The following is a 17,086-nucleotide window of genomic DNA, read 5'->3' on the forward strand; positions in this document are numbered from 1 at the left end:
TGGAGGCGGAAATGTTGTAGGCCCGTGTGCTCAGATTTCGGTGCACGTTAAAGAACCCCAGGTGGTCGAAATTTCCGGAGCCCTCCACTACGGCGTCTCTCATAATCATATGGTGGTTTTGGGACGTTAAACCCCACATGTCATGTCCTTTTCCATTGCCAATCAATCAATATTATTCCTCTCGCACACGAAAGAGCGAGGACAGGACAAAAAGCTTGACAGAGGTCCTGCCCCCTTTTCCAAATGACAGCAGCACATTGCAGAGAAAAAAATAAGCGACACGCTTTACAAACAAAGTAATACGTGATATGAAATACGGTTGCAATAAAAAAACAGTAAGTTTGTTTGCAACAATATACACGCACCAAAAAAATATCTGCCTATGCGGATTTCGCCGATTCACATTTTCATACTTGATACACAAGTATATATAAACATGTCTCTATACGTACCTGTATACGCTCTTTTGTAACGTGTTCAAAACAATTTCAACACGATGGTAAGGAAATAAAGAAAAAGAGAAAGAAACGTATTATACACAGCGTTAGTAATCTATGTGGCATGACTGACAAAATAGTGTGACTTCTTTGTTGAAGTTGCTCGGTAGATCAATATCGGCATTTTAAAGTTTATTAGGTATTATTGGCACAGTATGTTTTAATTACTGTTCGTCATATTTGCTTCGAGGTGTCGGGACATGCCTTTTTCCTTATGCCTAGTATGACGAATACTGTGGCTTACATTCAAATCAGCCAGCGAATCTGTAATACAATTATTGGACTTGAATAATGACATGTAGAATAAAACTAAGCAATAATTGTATATAAAAACACACGTAGAATATCAAATTTTACGAATATAATCAGGCACGTCCCCAATGTTCAAATAAAGTATAAGTGAGCAGATTTGTTTGGGTCCATAACTATGGTGAGGCAGCACTATACGAATATTTCACTAGGGGGGGGGGGGGGGGGGGGTACAAGATGACAACGTTTTCAATAAAGAAACTTCAGCACAGAGCACAGCGCATGTTTTGCCACTTTCTCGTTTTTTGGGAATTGATCGCCTAGCGCTCCCTTAATAGCCATGTCCCCTATTGTCATTTCCTTAAGTACAGGATAACATAACGGACGCTTGTTCCTTGAACTCCCCATCTTTGTTCTCCTTGATTTCTCTCTCTCGAGTGCTAATCAGACGCCCCTACGAAGCTGCCATTTCTAACCATTGGGCGACCGACAGCAGCCGCTCGAGAGGCGAAGGTGAGACAACGTTCAAAATCACAACTACCCATGCTTCGTCGTTTGACCCCGAGCTTTCCCAAGCTCGTATTCTGCAACTTAAGCGCTTCTGATATTGACCAATAACACGCGCTGGTGACGCGGGACGGGCGCACTTCAGTACTTTCACGTCTCGGACCCTCTTGCCTCGTGATACGCCCTCAGAGATGTCACGACGAAAGTTAATGGCAACCCTCCGCCAGAACACGTGCACAACCACTTGCCACAATTGATGCGCGTGTGCTCTGACACTGCTGTTAGCTGTGAAATGCTGCTGTGCAAAACATAAGATGGCGTTAGAATTTGCCAGTTCATGCAAAATCCAGGAGTCCGGTGTGTTAATCTAAACTTCTCTCGAAGCCCGCGCGTTTTGAGAAAGAACCACGAAATAATCGACGTGTACTTCATGCTCATTCCCGGTGAAGACTTTAGCACGAACATGCGATTACAGATTCTGTTGTTTTCAACAGACAAGACTTTGCTTTAAGAAATTGTCGGCTTTGTGGAGCCCGTTGTGTTTTTAGGCATCTGGTTTTTAAACGTTACTTCTCGTTTGAACCACGTGCCAAGAAACTCTAGGTCTGCGCGGAAGGCTCGGCACAGTCACAGCGAAAGCCATTAGAGTGACCTTCCAGAGCCTTTTCTAAACACTCAGTGCATGGGTAACTGCGGCGAGCACACCTGCTTGGTGCCCACTACGGCGTTAGTAATAAAATTTTAGAGTAGTAGGCCGGCATTCGCTATGCTATTTTTTGTCATTCTTCCGAGAAGCATTGTATCCGCTAAACACTTGCAAGGAATTTTGTGTGAAGTGTTCATGCAGTGGCTGACGACGATGAGACATTATGCCTGAAGTGGATATGCGCCACAGATAATAGGTGATCGAAAACAAGCTTTTGTAATGAGTTGGAGCATTGGACGGCCCACTCGTTACGCTATTCGCATTGTGTGATGCCTCGTTTTCTTTTGCTTTTTAAAACGCTTTATTACTCCTATTAACGCGATTCCCGTCATCAAGCCTGCCTAAGGCACGTTAGCGGATAAGTCCCAAGCACCAGCGTGGCTCAGTAGTAGGATGCTAGGCTGACACGCAGCGGACCAAGGTTCGAGCTCTTCTGTATCCTTGATGCTAGTTTTTTTTTCTAATTTCACGATAGTGGTTACGGACACCGGCGGTGGTGGCGGCGGTGGCGGCGGTGGACAACTACGGCACAGCGCGTGACCCGAGTTTTGATCTCATAACAGCTTTAATTGTAATATGTCTAGTGGAAGGAACGTTGCGGATGGCACAAGCATAAATCATCCAAGGTATATAAGAATAGCATTTGCCCATACTGACTGTGGTGGTTGTTACTGTCTTGCAAGGGACCAAACGTTTGATAACCCCTCAACGGTAGCTTTCATTTCTTCCCGATTGTTCATTTCATTTGATGGATTTTGATGACTTTTTTAATGTTTTGACTTCAATGAGTCTGGTTTAACGTAGGAGCATTTCGTTGCTATATATTAGCCAGCAAGTTACTTTTTTTTTTACCTGCAACACAGGAGACATCAGTGCTCGCAGCCATTTTTCTCTAGTGCTTTTGGCATGCGCGACTGTTACAACCTGACTGAATTGTGATTATTGTACACTTAAGTCACGAAGGGCGTGTGCAAAAATGTCTCCCTGTGAAATGCATGTTGTCTTCGTGTGTAGGGCAAAATTGAAATGACAGGCTAGCAGGCCAGTTGGTATAGGGCATCGTACACACTAAAGGGCAATTAACATGTTAAATCACGTGCAAATAAATTGCCCATACTTTGTTATTGCCATGCCTCATCTTCTGCTGTCGTCTGCATGCTTTACTACAGTTCAAAGTGCATAATGTTGTGGAAGTTCCGGCGAGGCATAATAAACATCCCAAAACAACAGCGTAAACAAGCTTGCGTGCTTGTCACGCTGTTAGTGGTGCTTTTTCACGTAGCTCCTTAGTCAAGCTCATTTGTTTCTCAAGCCGACGTCATCTCTCTTCTTGAATTAAACTCGAAAAGACTCCCATTTCATGCCCAATCGCTGACAAAAAATGGGCGTCAAATCGCTTGTGAACCAGCCTGGGAGAGGAGTGGGTTTGTAGGAACTCAAAAAAGTATCACAGTGCAGCTGATCATGAAGACGCTGGTGCGATTCGCAGCAGCAGAGGTCACTGCATCGCAATGAAGACAGCATCTGAAAACTCTTCGCGGACAAGATTAAGAAGCTCATTTGATAAAGAATACTTCCAGATCTCTCTGACTGCGGTGTCTCTCGTAATCATACTGTGATTTTGCTACATAAAATTCTACAGTTCATTTGCATTCCTCTGATGTCTCGCTTTCTACCTCAGTAATACTTCCCTACGTAAAAGTCAAACTTTCTAGAACATTTGTTTTTGTTGATGCCTAACAGATAGTAATACTAAAACTGTGAAATACGGCCCAATACGACAAGAGGCTTAACGTGAGCACGACCAATACGGCACAACATAAGCTGTACAGGCATAATACATCAATTTATAACTTCGCTCAAACCACAAGCTGATCTAGCTAAAACAATGTTCAAGTAAACGCCTTGCAGGATGAAGCTTGTGGGCAACTTCTTGAAGAGGGAGGCTACAACTAGGCATTTGCAGAGAACGCAGAACGCATAACTAGCCTTTTAGGCATCAGTTCTCAGTTATATGGTTCACTAAAAAACAGTATAGCAGATTCTCTATTCACAGCTGACTGAACCATGCCCGTGTGCAATGAATCTGGTAAAGGGGCCATGCAACGCTTTTCTTTTTTTGAGTAACCATTGCATGTCTTCATCAAAGATTATTTCCTCGGGAATCGACCACCTCAAAAAAAGAAAATCATGACATATTGTGAAGTGAAAGATGATGTGTGGGCAAACCAGTGCGATCGTTTAGTGTTACCGTCAATCACCCGTGGCATTGACCCCTTACGCAATCAAATGAGTGATGCAGCGGTGTAGTGTTGTATACAACGTTTATTGGTAATAAATAGCATGTTGGGTTGAGTTGTCAATTTCGCTCTGACTTTATTACTATTGCTTTGTGGTATCGTATCTAGCCTTCTAGTTGGCAAAGGCGAGATTGTTGGTTGTTTCTAGTCATACGAAATACATCGTAGAGCATATCGAGACGTCGTATATTGCACAAGCCAGCCGTTTTCTGTGATCATCATCATTATCATCTTCATCATCGCCTTCATCATGGCGTATAGTGGGTACCTTACGTTTGCTCGGCTACGGCGAACGCCAACGCCGCCAACGGACAAGCCTCGACCTGAAGGAGCTTCACCCTTAGAACGTTTAGAATCTGTCAAGTACAGTCGGAGTTACAGAGATTTGTCACACGCTATAATTGCTTTTTTTTTTCTTTCATTCCTACGAGCATGCTGGAAGATTATCAGGGAGGGGTGGCACGGGGGGTGAGTGGCACAGGGAAAGAAATTACGTCCCACGCACGTCATGTCCTTGAGTACCTTTTCTTTTTTCCCCTTTGAACGAACGGCATACTTTCAGTGTGATCGTGAGCGCACATGCGGGCACGTGGCGCCCTTCATGGTGGCTGCGGTAACTATGCAGCTCGCAATACTCAAATCAACCCATAGCGGTGAACTTGGGTATATGACAAGATCATTATTTGGTTTATGAAATCATATGTTGAGAGAAGAGGAAACTATTTGTAGCTGATATTGATAATTAATTTTAAATTTCAGGTCACGCGCTGCGTCATGATGTTTGGCTCGCGTGTTCTCAGGAGCCTGGACCATCTATTGGCAGCGTTTTCTGACTATGCTGAAAAAGTGTGGCGGGGCCTCTTTACGGCATGAGTTTCGAACCATTTTGGTACATCGTGGAAGAAGCGGATGGCCAGAGAGAGTGCAATTTATAAATATAAAGAAGTGGTGAGGGGAGTTAGAGCAGTCAGTGTCCTTTCACACAACCTCTTACATCAGTGTCTGCCGTGACTGTCGAGCCAAAATTAATCTGAAAGTATTTTCTATAAGAGCCCACTATGTGACATGCAGCGCGAAGTCAAGTCGTATATCAGTCCCCATCATTATGTTTTGAATATATTTGTCGAAGTTTGGAAGCCATCAAAGCAAGCGCTAAAAACCAAGACAAAAACGTTATTGTGAATATGGAGCATTAAGATTCCTTTCACGATACTACTTATTTTTATGACATTTGAAAATAGAAACTTATTTGAGCATTTGACTTTTGAGATGAAGTTTAGGCGCCTGACTTACACACAACCACGCCTTTTTTTGTGGTTTCTTTGAAATTTTTCACGTGTATTAATCATCAAAGCCCCTGTTTACGCTGACTCAGCACCCACTCAACCTTTTGATGTTTCATTGCTGCTAGTGCAATGACTCAGAGCGGCTTATCAATGACTCGTCGGCGTTCTTAAAAATGGCATTTTTATAAATGCCCAGTTTTACCTCACCATTTGGGACATCATTGTTCCAGGAATACCTATATTGGTGGCTTCATTGTTAAGCTGCTGACCCCTATAGCAGCAAAACAGGATAGTGATTGGTCAGAATCCAGTTTTCACGACATTGTTCGACGTATTGACGTACGTTCTCTCGTGCTCGTGCAAGCACGTGAAATCACCGTGAGAATAATCCGAAAATTGGCAGGAAGGGGAAGATGGAAACTTGCGATAAAAAATTTATAGGACAGGAATTGTGTGATCGAGCACACAACAAACCTCGGCTCGAGCACACAATCACTGTTTACGGATTTTTTTTTCATGAATATGATGTGAGATGGAATTGAAAGGCTTCGGTTCGATAACGTGTGATTTCCAGTCATTACTTCGGCGAAAAAAATGAATTAACAGTGCACTCTTTTCACAAACGTCTATGGTATCAGTCACTGCTAATTGAAGTTAATCTGGCCGGCCACCCATGGCGGAGCCGTTTCGCATGGTCTAATGAGCTGTCTTTAGACGAAAGAGCTCTTCGACGCCTGTCTTAGCTACGGAATGGCAAGAACATTTAAAACCTATTTATTCACCTATTGATCCCAATCCAATTTGCCCACTTTGGGTAATATTTATTTAATTCTGACACGTCATAAGTTTTCTAGTTTTTTTTTTCGCTCATATGCAACTCTCTTTATAGTTTAGAAAATATCAGTGAAATGCTGCTTTTACCTCTTTGATTATTTGTCTTCAACATATATTCTCTTGTATTATATAACTAAGCAAACCTCACTGAGAAACGTTAATCATATTTTGAACGATTTCTTTTTACAGTACAGGAGCAAAATTTCTCTAGAACTTGGTTGTTCACCAACCTTGGTTAATATTGTTGTATAATGTTTCTTTGCCAGACATATCAATGCCGTTCATTCTATGTGGCACGTAGTTGCTGCGCAAGAAGCCACGAGAATGACCGCCAGTCGCGCCAGCCACTTTCCGTTGGGCTCGTTAAGAAAACTATGCAGTAACATGGTTAAATTTATGCACGCCTTACAGAGCTCCACGTGATAAAAATTAATTCAGTGCTTCCTGTGTGCATTTTTGCATACTGAATGTTTTTTTACAATGCCTTGAGAAACTTTGCAGTAGTGTTAACGCTGTAAATTCGTGTTTGTTTTTATTATAGTAAGAACAATGTGGTGGCTGTACAGCTTGCAAATTTAGAAAAAAATCTATTCTCGTAGTGACGTTATAATGTCCTTACACTCGCATATTTGTATTTATGGAATGTTCAGCCTGTTATAACATATCAGAATTCAAATACTGATCTATACAAAGAAGCAATTGTTTATAATATTTAAAGTTTTATCATTTTACTATATTTTTGTGCTTCAATTGCAGGAATTAGGCTGACGTCGTGAAGACCCCGGCTAGGCTGGCCTATGTGAAGAGGAATCTAGTCGTTAAAAAATCCGGAAGGGACAAAAGTTGTCATGTAAGATATGTTACAAAAAACGATCATTGCATTAAGAAAATATATTTGCACACTTGCACAAGCAATTTCATGTGATCGGTGATTATCACGATGCCCCATAACGAAAGTCTGATGTTCCCCACTAATTGTCTCTAAACGTTATAGTCGCTAATTACGTTGAATAGGAGTGAAAAAGTTGCACGTAACCACGGGGCAATGAGCTTTTGTGAATGTATTTGTTGGAAGGCTTTTTAAAAGGCGATGTATTCATAGTAAATGCTAAATTTCATTTGCACAACATTTTGGTGCCATGTTTATAGCATAAGCTAATATTCGAAATAATTTGTTTGCATGCAGTTGCTCATAAACATACCTCGAAACTAAACTCTATTTCGCACCACCATATTTTAATTACGATTTTAAGGAACTAATAATGTGCCTATACCCAACGGCCCTCGACTTTCTTTTATTATCGAAAGCACTATTGACGACTGCCAGGACTACATATGAGGCACCACGTCCCGTATTCGCAACAACGACTCTAGGCCTATATTTTTCGTGAGAGGAAAGTTTGACCGATCCTGACTCAGGACACACAGGCGACAGGCAGCCCACCAATGGCTAAGAAAACCCACAATAAAAAGTTTTGCGAATTCAGGCTCATATTAGTGCTTTGTAAATTTTGTTTATTCTTTTCGTTTGTTTCATTTTCATTCATTAATTAGTGTAAATTGGTGAAACATGACAAAGTCAATATAAAGTCGGGGAACGAGATTATTATTGTCACTTGTAATTGAGCGCCGTAAAGTCTCAAAGCCTGTCAGATGTTAAACTTACTTCTTGCTTCAGCATTATATCAACATATATTTGGCTCATGTAGCATCACAGGCAAATTACAACAGCGTCACACGACATCACCTTAGCACTTTTGTGAGATTATGGTCTCGCTGGCGATTGAAGCATTTGATATCGCAAGACAGGGTAAAGATCGTGTTAACCAAACCTCTGTGACAGTGTGTGACAAAGAAACCACCTATATGGGTATGAATAAAGGTTGAATTAGATGGTTCTTGTGCCTATTTTTCTTCCTGTCACCTATCAAGTGTTACGATCATGCGTATATATTATAACGGTTTCTTTCAACAAACTTCAGTTGCGAGTTGAGCACTTGTCCTGTGCACTTCTTTTCTCGTCCTTCATTTAGTAACGCGATGCTTCATCAAAGGAAGTGTACGAATCGGTAGACAGGAATTTGATGAAACCTAATTTAACCTCACTGCTAGTAATAGGCTTTTCAACAGACTTCTCTTATCACTACTCATTCAGGTCAGTTTACGTCAGTGTCATCAAAAGGCTAAGTTGGGCTAGTTCCTTACTGGCCCTCTGTGTTTCTTGCTGCGTCCCGCACAGTAAACCAGTTTACACCCTTAAGGGGGTTTTGTTGTGTTCGCAACTATCGCCCTTACACCTCAGAAAAAGGGTGTTTTCACGCATCAAAACACTCATACAAATGGGGGTTGCCACTGACCTAGCCCCTTTATTATGGGGTGCTTTCCGTCACCTACCACCCTTATCACAAAAAAAAAATAACGTTGAAATTGACAGATCAGCATAGAAGGTGCAAACTGTACACACAACAGAGCATATCGTAAAATACTTAATGCACGGAGCTCTCGTGCTACTGCCTTGAAGCGATCATCCACCTGGTATATGCAGCCATAGTATCCTAAGTCACCTTTTAGCGCTGATGGGGATATTCCAGTTCCGTGTAAACGCACACAAACAATAAGAAAATAGGCATAAATTTATGGTATGCTTTAAGATAACCTTAAAATAGGGATATCTTTAACTAAACTCACCAATAATGTAAAAAAGTTTTAATCAATCAGTCCCAGTTACCACCTTGCACGCTGAGTGTTGACGACTGAATGCCCTTAAAACCCAAAACGCTTTTAATCAGAGAAGAGTGTCCTAGCTGAAACGTCACCCTTTAGAAGCTACATTTTTAAAGGAAAATCCCCGTAATTCCTTTTTCTCAAATTTTGCTTAGGCAAAAGGGTGTTTTGTTTGCATTGAACCCCCTGAAGGTCGCTAAGTAATTACAGTGCGTCTTATAGCGCACCCCTTCAAAACCCCGCTTCGTAATTACATCGCTCAATGAAATGTCGCCGCCATGCATATGCGCATTTAACTGCTCGCGTCGTGGAAAATTATCTAGAACAAATATTCCTGAATAAGAGTTAACATTTTTCCAACCATCCAGCAAAGTTTCCGAATGATGCTTGTTACGAGATTATTGTTAAACGAGACATCATACGCGTTCAGGGGTTTCTATGCGGAGGCCGTTGGTTTCATGTGAATACCCACCCTTTGTCGAAGGAAAGATACCTGGAACCCCAGCCGTGACTATTCCCAGCGGAGAAAGCTTTTAAAACGTTTTTGCGCTGTCTACGGGCAACTGGACTTAGCGAGAGACTTTAAACAGTGCAAGGTCCTCTTTCTTTCATTTACTTAATTTTTTTGCTTGAACTTATCATTTCTATTGTATTTTGTTCTCTTTAGTTCCTTTCCCCAGCATACAGAAGCAATTCTATCTAACAACTGGCTAACCTCTTTGTCTTTCCTTCTATTTTTTTTCCTTCTTTCCTATCTACAATAAAATAGCACACCTGGTAAATAACTGAACACGGTTTTTACCTTCGTGAATTTTTCATAGCGTAAGAATAGCCATGGTTGAAAGAAGTCTCGGTACTTATTACTGGCCAAAAAATATCTGGGCTTTTTTGTTTGTTTGTTTTTTGTCAAAACGTATAGGTGATTTTGTGTCCATCAAAGGTTGGAGGTTCCACCACTTTAGTCTTAGAGTCGATAAGGTTTTTCTATTTACAAACGTCAAGAGCGTGCGCTGCTTAATCAATCACACTCGATAATCGGGAAGCAAAGTAAATTGCGCACTACTAGAGGTGTTTTCGGTGATTACTACGGGATTAAATGCAACAACAGTGCGTCATAACCACCCCCGCTTTCACTCAGTATACCACAATGGTTCAGCTCGGTGTCTCTAGCCAAACGCGCTGGACGTGGCTCGTTATTGTATTCAAGTAGCTGTCAAAAGTACACCACCATGAAATAAATTTTGCTCACAAAGTGAACGAGAGTTCTTTTCCACCAGAGCATTCATATGTGGCCCCTAATAAACGCCCTTGTTTCTGGAGTAGGGCCACTTGTGAACTTGAAACAAATTTATCAAAAACAACTGGCGTGATCGGCAGTGGACAGCGTCATGACATTTCAGAAAAGTCAAATTCAACGTCAACTGCACGTTAACTTCGCAAAGATTCATAGGAATAAGGTCATTTTGCGACGTTAAACTCCAACAAATATTATTAGGGCTAAGATAACACTGGCTACAGCTAGACATTTTGTGAGTCGTATAATGGTTACCTCAACCTTGATTGTATTGGACGTTGAGTGAAATAACTTTCAAACGAAGCCGAGTTTCGAGGAATACCTTTTCAACTATGTATATATTTACCATTACTGCTCGTGTTTTGACAAACGAGGTAGTGGTACTTTTTTATACTTTTTTTTCAGGTAATTATATTTCTTTAGAATTAATGTTGTAAACCAGCAGCAAGCACACGTACACAAGCAAGAGTACAAAGAGTTGAGGCTCCAGCCTTATTCTACCTTACTCTTGAGAGTGTGTTGTGCTGCTCGCTAATACTTTTTTAATCATGGTCCAACTCGGCCAACTCTAAACCATCTTGAAATATTGTCATGTTTTTAAATAGACCCTCTTGTCGGTTCAAATTACCTAGGGGTTAGGACCCCTTTATACAGCATGTTTCTAATTTATAATCACCTAATGAATATATTTTCGCGAAGCAGTGTACTATTTAAATTGTTGCGGCATCATGAGTTCGAAAAAAAAATGCATAGGAAATCATTTAGGCAGGTTTATCCCTATGATACGTATTCGATATTGTGTACGCGACCTCACTCTCAAAAGCACGGTGCAGAAGACCGAAACTGCGTCGACCGACAATAAGTTCAGATCTCCGTACTGCCTTTACACCTTATCGCCTCACCGTCATAGTATGGATGGCGAAGTCGTTAAATAGGATGCAGAGTTGTCGTAAAGTTAGACACATGATGGTCACGTACCAATCTTTTTCACATACTTGAATTCGCTCCACCCCCAGCCCCCTGTGCAGTCATGAACGAACTTGTCTTTGTCGTCATGTGTCTTTGTGTAATTGAGGTTGTTCAAACATTGCCCGTGAAGGAAAGTAGCTGCTGACAAAGAAGGAATGATTCTGATAAATATGGTTTTCTTAACACAGCCCCACGTATTTTTGTGAGCTTGCCGTGCACATCCTTCATACGTAGAGTATAAACCAAAACACTGTATGGCAAAATAAACCAACCCTTTTCTTAATTTTGCGTGTTTCTTTAGGAACGGGCCAGCAAACGTCTTTGCATAGTGTCGTACACACCACAAAGACTGTACATTTAGTTTCCGGAGCGTCAAGAGTTGTCCATGCGCCACAGAGTGTAAAAGTGTTTCATTATAAAGCTTATCGAGCTCTAAAACATTTACAATTTCGCTCTGTAAGGTACAATATTTGATGCCCTTTACCAGTCTTCGCAAATTCCGAGATGTTCTGACTGGATAATTTCCTCCACGTTTTAGGAAATGACCAAGAACAATCGCAAATACACAGTCACCTGACACACCTACCGGAAGCTCTGCCAATAAAACCAGTGTGGCGTAAAGCAGTGAGAATGGCTATAGTGCGCGCAGAGTGTTCTGGCGTCTTGAAAACGATGTCGTGATGAAGAGCATGCCATGACGTGAGAGGTCTCTCTCTGCAATTGATGCAGTGTGGCAGCGTCGTTTAGCCGAGAAAAGAGAAGAAAAGCATTTTGGCATTCATGTTTCCTTTTATTGCTTGATTTTATTTTTTACACAGTGACACTCGGCTCCTGAAAAGCAGTGCCATTAACGTAAATGTCCTGATTACAGCGTACACGCACATGTTTCACGAAAAGCTGACAAGATTTAATGTTTCTCCACTCTCTTGGAACGCACCACCTGGGCGAGGAGGTATGTACAGGCATTTAGAAACGAACTGAAACGCGTACAAGATGCCCGAAACGGGCTGACCTAAATCTTAGTGAAGGAGAAGACAGTATAATATCAGGATTAATATCATATTAATTTTTATGAGGGGAAGCATTGATCATGTGATATCCTCACTGGTGAAGCAGGGGGGCTTTTAGAAGCGCTCTGGTGGTACACATGTTATGCCGATATCAAAAGAGTAAACCTCGAATTCATGATGAACGAAACCTCATGCACTCCTGCTTCTTCAGTGAAACACATTGGCAGCGTGTACATAGGTAATATTTACACAAGTTTGTATATGCGTGTGGGTTTTATACAATTACATACATGCATATGTTCATATAACAGCGTGAAAATTTCTCGGACATAAAACAACTTGAAATAAAAACAAATAATGCGTTTCTTTTTCTTTGCACACACATATTAATATACAATTTTACTTATCACAGTAGAAAACAGCGTGCGTTGTTACCCCCTTTTCGCATCAAAAACTACTGATGAGCTCGAAGCGGGTACCACGCCCCAACACAATTGCTTTGATTTCACATAAATATAAAAGCGGAAAAATAAAGTAGTCTCCTTTTTTTAAACATTGCACATCGCTCTTCACTACTTGACTACAAAAACCATCTTCGCATCGCGAACAGAGATATTTGTCTTATTCGTTCATGTCTAATACGCTTAAATAGCGGAACTGCCCCCATGATTTCACGAGATAATGCCAAAATCATTACCGAAATACTTGTGGATATATTAATAAAACCTAAGCAATGACGTACCTACAGATTCAGCACTCGTCGGCTGTAGAGTTCGCACTAAAGGAAGAACTAAGTAACACTCTTTTCGACACAACATTTGTTTTGCCTTGGTTGTCTGTAGCGGGGCTTGTATACCTGTTCTTCAGTGTCGGTTAAGGACTGTGTCATGGCTCATTCCCAAAGCTAGGTGTTTCCAAAATTGTGTTATTGCACAAGCTTGAATGGTTAAGGCTCAAGTTGCTAAGGCCAGTTGCCACATTGATTCCAGGAACTATATTTCACTTTTATAAAGTGAATCTGCCATGTTGGCACACGCTGAATGCCCATTAGAAACGCACCAGTTGTAGTCGAACGTTGCAACAGGGCTCACAAGACCACTAAGCGGGCCAACAATTGATTATTTAGCTCTGAGTATAGGCATAAAAGTATATTAGTGCAGACGGCATCAAGGTTCCAAAGAGGGTATCGAGAGCTTTGATAACATTAGCGCATGTAGCACATGGAGCAACAAGACTTTTCTCAAGCTTATTGAGGACTTCGCCTAACAACGCCAAAGCACTGGTGTCCAGGCTGCAGTCTAATGACAATGATCACCGAGGGTGCTGGCCAGTTATACTGTCGGGGACAGTTTATCATGTTAAAGGAGGACTTTAACACTTCGAGTGCACTGGAATTTTCACATATACAGTCAAAATGCATGTCACAATATCGTGCTATTCCACTCGTGAGTACGCCACTGCAGTGCTTATTCGGATATGACAGTGTTCGGAAACATGCTCTGGACTAATTCAGCCTGCCTTGTTCCCTTGCTGTCAAAAAAGAGGCGCATCAGCAATGCAGAATGTTACTTGTACAAAAGTAATACCATATTAGGTGTTCCCTTGTCGTGGTCGAAACTGGTATCATGTATATGCATGAATGTTCCTTGTTTAGTGGTGAGGAGGACGAATGAAAGCACACAAATTTAACAACTCAAGTTAGGAATGAGAGCCGTATTGTATCCAGTATACATGGCTACTGAGCTGTAAACATGTACTTCGAAAGAGATCTTTAGCAAACACGCGCAATACAACCCTTCCTTGTTATAGCCATCACGTACGCAAGCAACACACTTGAATACATGCTTCTTCATTCCTCTTTCGTTATCGCACCGCAGACAAAAGGGAGGAGTACACGTACTAGTCGATATAATTACACTGCCCCTCTTACTTCAGCATGAGCAAACAGCTGCGCCACACTCAAATCGTGTATGCCAGGAGATATATGTAAACCAGCGTTGTTACAATGGCAGCGCCACAATCACGCTTCGACCACGACTAGCGTTTGCTCTAAGCAAATTCAGGAAGAAATGATAAAGAAGACCGAATATCCCTCATATCACTGCGTGTGCCGAAAAGAGGAGCGTGTGCTGTGAACACAAATGGTAGGACGCGTGAGTGCGGCGTAACATTGCGCGCCGAGACTTGCGCAGCGTGTATCCGCGGAGCGGCTGGCTTTGGCGCCAGGGCAACGGCGTGATAGCGGGTAGGAGACAGCGCAGCGACCCGGGCCACAACCCGGCGCCGGTGCGGCGTCTCCTGCCCACGACTTGGCACGCACGACTGTCGACTCGGCGATCAAGGGGCAAATGCGTACGGCCATGCGGAGCCTTTCGTACCTGTTGATAGCAAACTGGCCGGCGTCCCGGGAACCGCCCACCTGGAGGCCCGTGCTCCACGCCTCTAGAACACGAACCTCCTCGAACTTTGAGCGGCGGCGGGCAAGACAAGGGACAAGCAAAGCAAGCGCAAGCGGGGTAGTCGTCAGCGGCACGGAGCCGCCTTTCGTACAGTCTTTTGGAGTGCTCGCCGGCTGGGGCATCAGGCCAGGCGACGGTGCACTGTTCGTCGGCAGCATTGTTGCTGCCTTTCGTACAGTCTCTGATTTAGTTGCGTGGCGGCCACTTGGCGGGACCGCCGTTGTGGGGTGGCCCGAGTCACATGAGAAAGTCCGGCGAGCCGGGCCCGAGTCCGTGTGGTGGCGGCGGCAGCTGCTGCTGCTGTGGCGGCGGCTGCGGCTGCTGAGCGCGGGCGCGGGCGGCGGCGCCCAGCTGCTGCTTGTAGAAGTCGCGTTCTTGGCAGGCGCGTTCCAGCTCCTGACGCAAACGGTTGGCCTCGGCCTGAAGGATGCGGTTCCTGCTTTCCAGCTCGTGCCTCTGCGCCAGGCGCTTGGTCCGGCAGTTCTGCGCGTAGCCGCGGTTCTTGAGCGTCCGACGCTTCTGCTTGAGGCGAACCACTTCTTCGCGGGGGAACCCGTGGAGTCGCTTGTTGAGTTCGCGCACAGACAGCGAGATCAGCTGTTCGTCGTCCAAGATGTCCCGCATGGGCATCGGCGGGGGCATCGGGGGCCGTGGGTCCAGGTCGCGGCGCAGCTGCAGCCACTCGAGGTCCCCTTGCGGCCGCAGGTCCAGCGGCTCCTGGTGTCCGAAGCGCACATGCGCTTGGTGCGGCGCCTGATGCGGCGCCGGTGGTGGTGGCGGCTGTGACAACCACATCATGCTGTCGTCCGGCATGCAGGCGCCGAACTCGGGCGACGCCGGGCAGGCGGTCGAGCCGGGTGGAGTGTCCGGCGGTGTGCCCGGTGTACTGCCGACCAATGGCCGGCGCAGGTGCTCGAGCTGCTGCAGCTCGGGCTGAAGAGCCGCGTACTTGGCGCCCATCTCCTGCTTGACGACCTCCTCGAGGTTCTCCAGGTCGAAGCTGTACTCATCGCCCGCCATGGCGTCTTCATCGAGCGACGAGCTCAAAGACGAGCCCGACGGCGACGGCGTGGCCGCCGCCGCGCCGCCCTGCTGGAAGTACAGGCAGGCAGGGTCCGGGGGCGCGCCGCCGAGCCACGCTGCCACCGCGGCCTCGCCCGCTTCACCCGCGTACAGGGCCACACTTGCGCCGCGCGCTCGGCTCGGGCTCACAAGACTCCGCTCGCGGCGCGCTCCACACACGACTTGCGCTCCAAAGAGCTCGGCCCCCGCCGACTTGCCCCACATATTTATGAGCGCCAGCGCCGCTGCACTTTGCGCCAATCGACAGCCGCGGCGCGCGTGACGTCAGTGCGCGCCAGCCGCTAGGCCACGGCCCCCTCTCGCCCCGTCCCGAGTCTTAAGTTCTCGCCACGGTCCCGCAGCCCCGGTGAGTCGCTGCTCGCACGTGTGCCGCCGGCCGGCGCTGTTTGCGGGGCGTGCAAACAGCGCCCGGTCGGCGCACAGGTGCCCGGGCGCTCTTCTCCTCTTCCCTCAGCCGCATGCTCGTACCTCGAGGAGCGGGGGCAAATAAACCACCGCCTTTCCACTGGTTAGCTTCAAAAAGGACTGTGCCTTACTTTTTTTCCTTTCAATCTCGCTTATTGTTTACTCTAACGGGTTCCTGTTTGCACAGCTCCGTATTAATTGAGGTATTAGTACAATGGCAAAAAATTAAATTCTGGAATCAGACCCCCATTCCTCAGCTGCACTTTTTTTCATTTTTTCTAAATACAAGGCTTACCTTTTAGTCTCTTCTCCGGTTTCTCGAGCAACGGAATACTCGTCGCGCGAACTGCTCTCCATCCTTCGGTTTTTCTGGCACTCGTCTGCTAACTCTCTGCCACGAATCAAGTGGGGTGCTATAACGTGCCGCTTCTATCTTATCGTGCCCCGGTAAAATTGTTGCAGTCTTATGTTACGAAGGCGTATCATATTTGCATATATATCTAGATATATCCCAGGTCTTGCAAAACGTACCCTAGTGCTGGCCTTATCAGTGCAGGGCCTTCTGTGGGATATCAAAGAACGTATGCAAATATGACGCCACTGCAGACGGCATACTTGGGCTTGTCGTCCAGCACGTAGCTTTTCTTCTCGCGCGCCCGCGAAGCTCTGTTATAGCATGTCGTTTTCACAAGCCGGCCTTAAATGTTTCATTTATAGCGATGCAGAAGAGGAAGGTCTTGTAAGTATTGTTCGAAGTCATTTA

The 17,086-nt window shown here is 44.6% G+C and overlaps 2 protein-coding genes across 7 annotated transcripts in view; one reads left to right on the forward strand and one right to left on the reverse strand.

Moving 5' to 3' along the window:
- Positions 1-12,135: 12,135 nt before the first annotated feature.
- On the reverse strand, positions 12,136-16,137 carry LOC119176361 (uncharacterized). Its single transcript, XM_037427607.2, has one exon. It carries the CDS (start codon positions 16,120-16,122, stop codon positions 15,073-15,075), a length of 1,050 nt encoding a protein of 349 aa, XP_037283504.1. The 5' UTR covers positions 16,123-16,137; the 3' UTR covers positions 12,136-15,072.
- Positions 16,138-16,175: 38 nt separating this feature from the next.
- The window catches only part of LOC119176365 (uncharacterized), a 218,696-nt gene continuing 217,785 nt past the window's right edge, over positions 16,176-17,086 (forward strand). For 5 of the 6 annotated variants that reach the window (XM_037427613.2, XM_075877512.1, XM_075877513.1 and 2 more), the window contains exon 1: positions 16,275-17,062. In XM_037427613.2, coding sequence (XP_037283510.2) covers positions 17,043-17,062 — 20 coding nt within the window. In that variant the 5' untranslated portion in view covers positions 16,275-17,042. The other variant, XM_075877508.1, reaches the window with a different exon arrangement.

Source organism: Rhipicephalus microplus, chromosome X, assembly GCF_043290135.1.
Source record: "Rhipicephalus microplus isolate Deutch F79 chromosome X, USDA_Rmic, whole genome shotgun sequence".
Classification (NCBI taxonomy): Eukaryota; Metazoa; Arthropoda; class Arachnida; order Ixodida; family Ixodidae; genus Rhipicephalus; species Rhipicephalus microplus.

What these genes read in the sequence shown, in the direction of transcription:
- LOC119176361 (XM_037427607.2), bottom strand. Translation starts at nt 16,122, where the DNA reads ATGTGGGGCAAGTCGGCGGGGGCCGAGCTCTTTGGAGCGCAAGTCGTG.